At 34.3% G+C, this 11,592-nt stretch overlaps 1 protein-coding gene across 3 annotated transcripts in view; it reads left to right on the plus strand.

The window, feature by feature from the left end:
- The window catches only part of LOC797518 (guanine nucleotide-binding protein subunit alpha-12), a 62,313-nt gene that overhangs the window by 45,441 nt on the left and 5,280 nt on the right, over positions 1 to 11,592 (plus strand). The window contains exons 1-3 of one of the 3 annotated variants that reach the window (XM_087236785.1): positions 4,086 to 4,496; positions 7,865 to 8,092; positions 8,368 to 8,418. In XM_087236785.1, coding sequence (XP_087092911.1) covers positions 4,353 to 4,496; positions 7,865 to 8,092; positions 8,368 to 8,418 — 423 coding nt within the window. In that variant the 5' untranslated portion in view covers positions 4,086 to 4,352. Of the gene's footprint in view, positions 1 to 4,085; positions 4,497 to 7,864; positions 8,093 to 8,367; positions 8,419 to 11,592 lie in introns of those variants that run through there. The other 2 variants (XM_087236786.1, XM_087236787.1) reach the window with 2 other exon arrangements.

The following is an 11,592-nucleotide window of genomic DNA, read 5'->3' on the forward strand; positions in this document are numbered from 1 at the left end:
GCTGAAACGCCCACTTTCCTCTAATTGGTTAACCAAATCTGCGCTGTTGATGTCACCCTCAAAATAAAAGCCTTACACGCAGGCTTTTAATTATTATTATTTAATTATATATATAAACAAAGTTTACATATTCTATCATGTGAACCACACACAGTTAGCAGGCTTACATTCATTGCGTATGTATAAATTAAATAAAAACGTAAATCAGCAGTATTCTTAGACATTTGTCATTAAAATAAGGTCATAGTTCACTGCCAAGCTTCTTGCTGCTGTGCACCTGATGCAGAGCAAAGACAGCCATTTCCGAGCAGCACCTGGTTTACATGATTGTTTCAGAGCTATTGTAGGCCTAAATAATAGCCTACTCTGTATAAAATAATAATTTATTATTATTATTATTATTATTATTATTATTATTATTATTATTAGGCCTATTATTATTAGTATTGTTATTATTATTATTTACTTAGTTATTCAATGGTTGTAAGAACACATTGGACCCTGCATGGGGCTATAATAAATGGTACCATTTGTTTCTATTGGATTTTCTCCTATTTTAATTTAATATATGCCTTTAGCCTATTGTAAATATTTATTTGATAATTAATACTTTTTTATTGCAACGTCAAAATAGGCCTGTCTTATTATTATTATTTTTTGTTATTATTTTGTCGTTGCTGTTGTTATTATTATTGTAGCAGGGACATAGCCACAGGTGTGGCAGAGTGTGCTGGTGCCACCCAAAGTGGCATCTTGCACCTGAAAATAGATGCCTTCGCGCTCAAGCGCGCGCAAAAAACTTGCATAGGCAAAAGTAATGATGAATGTGTTGAAGGAAAAAAAAACATTCTAATTATTTGTTAATAAAATAGTGCAACATTATTCTCAGTCAGTGCAGGCTGAAAAAATTAAGATCGCCAGCATTTCAAGGGTGGTTTTATTTTTAGTTCATTGCTGTGACGCGCTATATTTCACTAAAAGGCTGCATGAGACTGCGCATCTTGCTTATTTTCTCTATTTTACATACAGAACATATACAGTCCAGGTTCTACCGTTCTAGTGAGTGTGGGGGATTGCTTTACAGTGGTAAAGTGGATTATTTCTTGGCAAATTCATAATGATTCACTTTGTTTAGTAATAAATTTCATAGTTATAAAATAACTACATTTCAAGAATATGTTAACACTTTCAACTATTTAGGATTATTTATTGCATCAAAAGTAATTTCAAAGTAACATTAAATGTATGTATAAACTGCTTAATTTGTGTGTGTAAACACCCTAGATGCAAAAAGCTTATTTAGACCAGAATAGGCCTACTAAATGCAACGGTCAATGTATGTAAACTTATGACCTAAAATGTCTTAAATGACTAAATTTAAGTCTTTTTAAGTTTTTAAATAATTTAAGTTTAACATAAATGATTTAAACTTTAAACTTCAAATTAACAGAGTATGGCAAATAATTTTTTTATTAAATGGAGGTCAGGTGTCTATCTTAATAATAATTATTAAATATTATGACACTATAATTCAGTGGTGTATTGGAGAGTACGCACCTTTTAATTAATTAATTTTAAATAAGTGGTTTATCCTAAATAAAATGCAATGGGATCGGTGTGCAATGAATAGTTTGAAAACCCCTGGTTCAGACTAGACGAGCTAGCTGTCTGTGCGCTGCGCTAATAACTTGGCATTTGCTCTTTTCGGTGCTGCCAGATGCATTTATAGTGCATAAAAAATAAAAAAGGTAATTCGGTAAAGCGCGCGATGCGCGCAGAAATAAGCGCACTATATGCATATGTCGAATTAAGTTCTCTTTTTCTTTAATCAAGACTTTTCCATTCGAGGAATTACAGTTATTAATAGCTTAGTCCTTATAAACGATCAGTTTATAAAATACACAATTTACGGATCAAGCCTAATGAAGAATAAGAAGAATATGCAACGCATTATGATCCTTGAATGATCAGAGCGCATTTATATAAACTATATATTTTATATAATCCATAAATATTAAAAAACATTATACATTTAAAGTAATGGAACATTATATGTTATAAAATCTAAACTATTATTTAGGCTACAGGCTAAATAAAGGCGCCTTTCGGGGCTGTTCATCGCGTGCGTCAAAGAAAAGACATGACACAATCTCTATAAAAACTTGTTGTTTATTTACAATATCTAAAGGGATATAAAACATCTAACATGCATCTCCATTCTCAACGAGTTTCTGTGTTCTGCATCCTTCACAGACCGAGGTCTCATTCCGAGGTAATCTGTAAATATTCTCATTTGGTTCTGGCACATTCTTGATTAAAGGTGAAACTGACCGGCGCAACGGATGATTTGTCATCTAGAGTGACTACTGTTAGAATACAGGTTATGGAACTATTTCACTTTAATTTCATATTATTATTTTATTAAACAAACAAACCAGTTTTTGGCTCTGCATGCAGCGTATTGGATCTTTGAAGCATTGCACTTGAAATGTTATTCCTTTTTTTTTTTTTGTACTTTTAATATTTTTAATTATACAACACAAAATTGGTTCTAAACAGATACATTTTCCTATAGGCTATGATGAAGTGTATATTTTTGTTCACACAGGTCCTATACAAAACTGTGTGGATGGATGATTTGTTTCTCCGTGAAAATCACTCATTTAAGCAAAACTGGCCAAAATGTTGTTTAGCTTGCGTCAAACTGGATGGACAATTTACAAACATATTGAATACAAAGGCTGGTTATTTTATGCAATGAGGGACAATAGGCCTATTACAAATTAAAGAAAATTATTTGCATATTTAGATAATGTAAATAAGCATCAAGTTTTTTTTGAGATTGTGTGTCTAATTCAGTAGTGTAGTGCGTTCGCGTGGGTTTCCTCCGGGTGCTCCGGTTTTCCCCACAGTCCAAAGACATGCGGTACAGGTGAATTAGCCTATAAATTGTCCGTACTGTATAAGTGTGTGTGGATGTGTGGATGTTTCCCAGAGATGGGTTGTGGCTGGAAGGGCATCCGCTGCGAAAATACTTGCTAAATAAGTTGGCGGTTCATTCCGCTGTGGCGACCCCAGATTAATAAAGGGACTAAGCCGACAAGAAAATGACTGAATAATGTGCAATACTAATTTAAAATACGTATCACTAACCTTATATGTGAAATAGCAGGGCCTGCTGTAGCACTTTCTCAAGAAGAGCAATATGTCAAATTATTAGCGCAACGCACATGTAGCGAGCTCATCTGTTTGTCGGAACTATACTAGACACAATTTTTTTTATCAACTATAATGTGTTTAATTAGTTAATTTGAAATTTATTTCATTATTCCAGCAATAATTGTTGAGTGAAAGAATGCGCTACAAATATGCATTGCGGCTCCCTTTATTGTACAGGCTTATTGCACTTAAACTTTTTTAGGTTCGGCTCTCGAATTAGTAAGGTTATGAGTAAATGTTATTTAAAATATTTAAAGCCTGCCATCTAGCCTACAATAACAGCAAATTTAATAATAATAAAAATAATAAGACAGGCCTACTTTGGCGTTGCAATAGTATTAATTATCAAATAAATAATTACAATATATAATTAAAATAGGAAGAAATAAATGAAAACAAATGGTACCCTTTGTTTTTATAGCAGGGCCCAAAGTGTTCTTATTCTGGTTCTGCTAACAACTATTAAAAAGAAAAAAAAAACACACCAAACAATAAAAACACTAGTAATAATAATAATAATAATAATTATTATTATTATTATTATTATTGTTGTTGTTATTATAAAGCCCTTGCTCTGAAACAATCATGTAAACCAGGTGCTGCTCGGAAATGGCTGTCTTTGCTCTGCATCAGGTGCACAGCAGCAAGAAGCTTGGCAGTGAACTATGACCTTATTTTAATGACAAATGTCTAAGAATACTGCTGATTTACGTTTTGATTTAATTCATACATACGCAATGAATGTAAGCCTGCTAACTGTGTGTGGTTCACATGATAGAATATGTAAACTTTGTTAATATATAATTAAATAATAATAATTAAAAGCCTGCGTGTAAGGCTTTTATTTTGAGGGTGACGTCACGAGCGCAGATTTGGTTAACCAATTAGAGGAAAGTGGGCGTTTCAGCACCGCCTACATGTGTAAAATGAATTTTAAAGTCGTTTATCCGTTTTCCTACCCTAAACCAAAAAACGAAAATCCAGCCAAAATCTCGTTTTTTCGTTTTCTCGTGAGCAAAAGAAAAACGGAAAAACGGCCGTTTTCTCCATTTCCTTTATTCCGTTTGAAAATGGAAAACAAATGAACAAAACGTACACGGACCATTGACGCCTGGCTTAAACGAGAGGCGCGAATGCCTTTGTTGATTTTACTAGTTGGCATGAACGATTCCGGGACATCAACATTCTTCAAACAAATACGTCTTATCAACGGAGAGGACTTCAACCTTAAACAACGGCTTGGATTCAGAGAAGCAATTTACGAAAACATCATACAGGTGGCGGTTATAAAAGCCTTTATAAAATGATGAAATCTTACAATAGCCTCTATAGGCATAAGGTTTTCATTAGAGATGCTAATGTGTAACAATTTTATGAATTATACATTGATGATGGCGGGGGTCAACTTTTTTGTTTAGTAGCCTAACGCATGCTTCAGTGAATCAAATTTGAGAATGTATTTAAATTACATTAATTTATTAATAAAATGTATCAGTGTTTTGAGGGATATTTAGTGACTATTTTAGAGGTTACTATTGGTCAAACTATACAAAAAATGTGTCTAATTTATTTTTTTTTCGGCCATATGCAGATATAAACACCTATATTTTACAATAATGTCTGTTGGTGCTCTAGAACTGCCAGTATCAGACTGTTGAATGATATTTTTCATTGATTGGAGCGATTATATATTCACAATGATAAACTGTTATGGGGGTATAATATTACTGTACATAATATTTATACATTTTTAATTTATTATTATTTATATAGTTCAGAGATCAGAGAAAGCTATTTCTTACTATTAAAGGGCTGACACCCCATATTGTTTTGATGCCCTTCAGGGGGGATCAAGCGTTAATTAGGGGGTCAAACCCCCCTGTAATTACATCTTCATTACTTTACAAAAAAAGATTGCTTTACCTTATTAAAAAATAAAGTATTATACCTAAATTAATAAACTACCAGTACATTTTACTTGTAGGCATACAACTAAAAAAAGCAGCTCTAAACTATTTTAATTTCAACTAAAGTTACACCAAAGTACACTTAATGCACTTTTTTGTGTTATTGAGTTACCTGTGGTTGCATCGTCATTAACTCCTACTCCGATCTCATCTGTGAGCTCAGTGTAAAGGTGTGTGCTTATTAATATTAAGGTTATTTTTGTCTAGTGTTCCCTGACTTCTACAGTAGATACAGTTAATTGACTTATACACTTATATACATACTTTTTAAACATTATAAGCTCATAATCCTAAAATATTCAAACCTTAATATATTTAAAACCTAAATACCTTGAATGGCTTATTAAACTAGAAATGTAATGTTAAGTTAACTTTAAGGAGTATAAAAACTACAACACTTTACTGAGTGTTGAGGTGGTTTTATATTCTGTCATTCTTTCATTTTTTTAACTGTGACAACTTTTGAAAAGACCCTTTATTGTTAACCACGCTACTTTTGAATATTTGGTCAGAATTTGAATGTAATTATGAATTTAAAACAACATTGCACTATGAATATACTGTGAACATTGTTGTACTTCTAAAATGATTTCTCTATTTAGAATTTGAAAACACTTTTCTGAAATGATATTATTAAGGAGAAACTCTGAGTTTGTGAATATGACACCAACTTGCATAATTTACTGAGTATACTTTAAATGCACTTTCATTAAATTTGCTAAATGAGGTAAACTATTAGCATCGTAAGTTTACTTATAATTGTAAATGTGGGAAAGTGGTAGCCATAGTAGCCATAAAACAGCAGTTTTCCGTATTTTTCCGTATTTTGTGATTGATGTTTTTATTTTATTATGTTTTTATTTCCCCGTTTATTCATGCTTTTGAATTTCATTATATGAACAACTTTCAACCTTAAAAAGTTTGAAAAAAAGTGACTTTTATTAACATGTTTAAAGTGATTACATTGTCTGGGTTGGTGTTCGATATTATGCTACAAAAAACCCTGTAATAAACTGCCAGCAAATTTTGACTTATTTCTATTATTATACATTATATCAAACTATTAAATGACAATAAAAGTCTTGTTGTTAAAGGTGCTGTATGTAAGTGTTTGACTCTTCTGAAGCATAAAAAATACCACAAAATGTTTGCAGATATTTATTTATATGAAAAGTCAGTTATTCTGCTTTGAAAATGCACCCGGGCAACGCGGTATGTTAGGTAGTGGACCACTTAGCTGGCTCAGTTGGCATTTCTGTGTGGTGCATGTTCTCCCCACGTTCGCATGGGTTTCCTCCGGGTGCTCCGGTTTCCCCCACAGTCCAAAGACATGCGGTACAGGTGAATTGGGTAAGCTAAATTGTCAATAGTGTTTTGTTTTTTTTTGTTAAGTGTTTATGAATGTTTGCCAGAGATGGGTTGCAGCTGGAAGGGCATCCGCTGCGTAAAACATATGCTGCATAAGTTGGCGGTTCATTCCACTGTGGTGACCGAAAAGCTGAAAAGAAAATGAATGAATGAATGGTCCCACCCAATGCCAGTTTAGCCAATTATAATTTAGCACCCCGGGTTGCCTTGATGGAAAACCAGGAAGGCTCTTAAAGCTTCCTTGACCAAATTGCGACCTCAGGTGGACAGCAGACTCCGAAATGAGATTCAGAGTTCCACGTGAGATTATTATTTAGTAAATAATATAAGTATTACGAGCGGAAACATTAGGTGAGCAGGTTACATTGTAACTCCGTATCCTAACAACAGGCTACATGACGAGAGCAGTGATAAGCAATTTGACTGTCTGCACCAGATGAAACATGACAAATTTGAATACAGCCATTCAGAAGCACAGAATAGTGCACTTACTGCACTCCAACGAAATGGTACGGTTTATAATCTTATTAATACATATAAAACCTCCTTAACATTATAAAATAACACTGAGTAAAGCACATGAGGTGTACCCAAGGTAAACATTGTCAGTTTATACTGTTGTTCAGCTGCAAGAAATAGTAGCCGTTTCTAAATATACGTTCCAGTTCTTGGTTAGTACAAAAAAAATCCTATTAATTCGGAAAATTATCATTTTATTGTGTTGCTTTTATTAGAACACAACTTAAATAAGCATTTAAGCTCAGTATTTAATCTGGCAACCTGCACTTGCATTTGTTTTGCTTTGTTTGGCATGCAATACCAAGTTCAATCACTGGGTGTCAAACTTACACACTGCACCTTTAAACTGTGTAGTTGAATTTTCAATATCAAAATTCAAAAGAGCGGAGAATAACATCCCATAATGCAATTGAACAGAAAATAAAAAATAAACAGAAAACACTTATCAAAATACGGAAACTGTTAATAAACTAGAAGTCAATGCCTACCAGTGTTCAATTCAAGATATCTTCTATTTGTGTTTAATAGAAAATATCTCAAATTTGAAACAATACAAGATTTTTTTTGAGGTTGAACTATGCTTCTAAGTATACTTATTTTTGTAAGGTTACTCTGATAGAATTTTTCAGTAAGAATGCAATACTACAGTACATGAATATAGTAAACATTTAGTACAGCATATCAGCATATCATCAGGTATGAGCTACAATATGGTACAGCTACAGAGATGACATCATGATAAACTGAACTGAATCTCCTTTTTCTGTGATGTGTCTCTCTTTGTTTTATAGGGTATGTGGGTGTTGGTCAAAGAACGAAATAAGTTGGGCATTCCTTTGCAAAACTCTGCCAATGAAATACACGAGATATCATTTACATCAGATGACTGCTTGAGAGTGAAATTTACTGAGCCCAGTGCATTTCAGCCCTATGTTGAAGCTGTGGATTCTCTCTGGAAGGATTCTGGGATTCAGGAAACTTATCGCAGGAGCGACTTTAAGGGGCATGAGTATTTTATTGTAAGTAAGTGTTTTGTTATTTGTTGTTGTTGAGCAAATCTATATGTAGCTGTCAGTAACAAAAAAAATGGTGTTTTGCAGACCAGTCATGGTACTTTTTTGGCATACAGTCTTAAGGTTTTGAAAATCCAAGACATTTGTGATGAAAGGAGTACATAACTGTACTTTTTGTATTCAGTTACCACTTCACAATACTAAAGTGTCATACTGGTCAAATGAGAGCCTGTGTGTGTGCTACAAAAAAAAATTAACAAATAATTTCTGTTTGTATGCAGTGCGACTCAGTCAAGTACCACTTTGACAATATTCAACGTATTGGCCAACTGGTGAGTAGTTGAGTAAATCATGAGTGTTTGCTAAGGGATGAAATGCTGGCACCTATTTGAGTTTCTTTCTTCTGTTGAACACAAAAGAAGATATTTTGAAGAATGATGGTAGTTGGAAAGTCATAGACCCAATCCAAATTCTACCCCTTAGCCCTTTCCCTTACCACTAGCCCTCGCTTTGCGCGTTCACGTGAAGAGGTAAGGGTGTCCCAGTTCTCTTTAGCTTGAAGGTGTAAGGCTAAGAGGAAGGGCTAGATAGCTCTTGAAACAAATTTTCCAGGACCACTCTCAAAACCAAGGAGTACGAATATGTACCAAAAGGTATTTTTTTATCATTTTATGAATTTTTACAACAAATAAACATATGTTTTAATACATTCATAACCGCATTTGTGTTTTACCATCATGCTTTGTTAAAAAACGTTAAAAAAAACAGCTAAATTTAACTATCTAGAATATATAAGAATAACTCCTGTATAGCAGTCCCACAACATTCTGTCACTCGATTACACTCCAATACCCTGTCAGAAAAGTTTAGTGGCTGGAAATTACCTATTTACAGTGTCTGCTATAACAATAATGTTGTTTTTTTGTGTTTAAATACATGAATATGGCAACGCTGCCACATTATATCCTTATAAAAACATGATATTGTTCCCTTCAGTGATTTCCTGAAGATCAATACCAAAAAAAAGAACGCAACTGTAATAACTACAGTAGTCGCTATTGTCAATCTCTTATATAGTAACAGCGCACGACAACATATGATGATGTAAAATTGAAGCTCTTTCCCTTCACACTCTTTTTTAAGGGTCAATGGGAAAGGGTAGGTGTAAAAAAATAGTATTGTGATTGGGCCATACTAAACTGGACAATTTTCAACATAGACTCATTCTGAAAATATAGCCCTATATACGTTTCTGAAGATTACGAATTATGTAGCCAGAGGCACGTATGCATTATATTTTTAAAACAAACGCTACGGGTGGTATGACGCCATTCCTTGCGTTTTCCCGCTAGAACCAGTTTGTCCCGTTAGCTTGTCATGTATGTCGGCGGACTAGAGATGCAGAGTTGAGTTAAACACGAGGACGGGATTCGAGTCTGGTGAAGAACGGTTCCAGAAAGCAGGTAAGACAAACACTAAAATAAAGAAGTAAATAACAGGGTGAGAATGTGGTAAAATCTGAAAACGTGGGAAAAATCAGATCCGTCAGTCAACAGCGGCCTCTGGTGGGTTTACGCGAGAACAGCAGGCACGAATGGCACTTGCAATAGAAATTTGTGATCTTAGAAAGCGTAGAAAGCGGCCTCTGGTGGATTCGTGAAGACAAAAACTGCAAAAAAAATGAACCTCCTGCGACGTACTTTGCGGTCTCCAGAAATGTATATAGCAGTATGTTTTCAAAATGAACCTGGGTTGCCCTTTTTACAATTTTGGGCCCTATCATACACCCGGAGCAGTGTGGCGCAAGGCGTGGCGCAGTTGTCTTTTGGTACTTTAAGCTTGGCGCAAGAGTCATTTTGAGGCGTTGCGCTATGCTGTTTGAATAGCAAATGCATTAGCGCTCATTTGTGCGCCCATAGGCTTTCTGGTCTAAAAAGGAAGGCGTTCTGAGGCGGACGGCTGGCGCGTTGCTATTTTGAGAAACTATAATAGATTTTTCATTAGACCAAAACCCGGTCTAAAGTCCGGCGCAGAGTTGCGCCTCGCTTACGCACTGCTTAATACAGACAAGAGAGCAATAGGCAAATATCTTTACATATGAAAAAATGTAAATATTAAGGATATATATATAGGATATAATAAGAATAGATATAGGATATGAATATAAAGGATTAAAATATTACAAAACATATTATTTTCTAGCCTACAAAAATATGAAAAATCACTGCTTTATGTCTTCTTCATCTCGGGAGAATTTTTCAGTTCATTCATAACAATTTGCTTTTGTATAATGTTATTATTATTAGCAGTATTATTTATTATATCCATATGTATATTTGTTTTATTAAAAACAAGCTTAGATTTGCCCACCTGTCAGGTTTTAGACCATATGGGGCACAGCATGTGTTTTAGGATATAACTCAGGTTTTTGAGCACATTTTGCTATTATTATTCATTTATTCATTTGCTGGAAATTAGAACTGAATTTAGAAATAGTTTTGAAACGAATATTTGCGCTTAACAAACAAAAGTATTTATTTATAGACTAATTGATGTCTGTGCATAAAGGTTTCCCTATCCAAGAGCGAAAGTGAAAGTAGATCCATTATCTCTCATTCTCACGCAGTAGATGCTCTGTTTAACAGTTTTCTGTTAAAAAACAGTCAACTGTTTGCTAGTGAAATGCTCTTTTTTTTTTCCACTTAGACTTACTTTGCATCCTGTAAATAGCGAATGTGCTCTTGGCGTGACGCAGCTGACTCTTAAAGGGAATGGGAGATGAGACTCTCATTGGTTTATTCTCAAAACACACCTATAACTCATTAAGAAAATAAATTCAACCCTTTTAGACCATGCGCCGAAGGGCAAGGCAGATTTCCCGTCCCTAAATTAGCAAAAAGGCATCCTGACACTCATGCCCTGAAAGCATTTGCGCCCTGCGTTTTGCGCTTTGCGCATGGACTGTCAAAATAAAGCCCTAAATGTACAGTGGAATGAAGAGTTTCAGACGGCCTTAAAATTTTCACTCATTGTTATATTGAAGCCGTTTGCTAAAATCAATTAAGTTCATAAAATAACAAAGTAATTTCTTTACAACTCTGTGACATTTCTTGAATGGCCCAGTCAGAGCCCTGACTTAAACCCAATTGAGCATCTCTGGAGAGACCTAAAAATGGCTGCCCACTAACATTTACGATCCAACCAGACAGAACTGGAGAGGATCTGCAAGTAGATATAGCAGAGGATCCCTAAATACAGGTGTAAAATACTGCATCTTATGACTTAAGGCTGTATTACATCAAAAGGGCGCTTCAACTACAGTTAAAGTCAGAATTATTAGCCCCCCTTTGATTTATTTTTTTTAATATATATTTCCCAAATGATGTTTAACAGAGCAAGAAATTTTCACAGTATGTCTGATAATATTTTTTCTTCTGGAGTAAGTCTTATTTGTTTTATTTCGGCTAGAATAAAACTAGTTTAATTTTTTTAAACACCATTTTAAG

This window comes from Danio rerio, chromosome 1, assembly GCF_052040795.2.
Source record: "Danio rerio strain M-AB ecotype USA chromosome 1, GRCz13ab, whole genome shotgun sequence".
In the NCBI taxonomy this organism is placed as follows: Eukaryota; Metazoa; Chordata; class Actinopteri; order Cypriniformes; family Danionidae; genus Danio; species Danio rerio.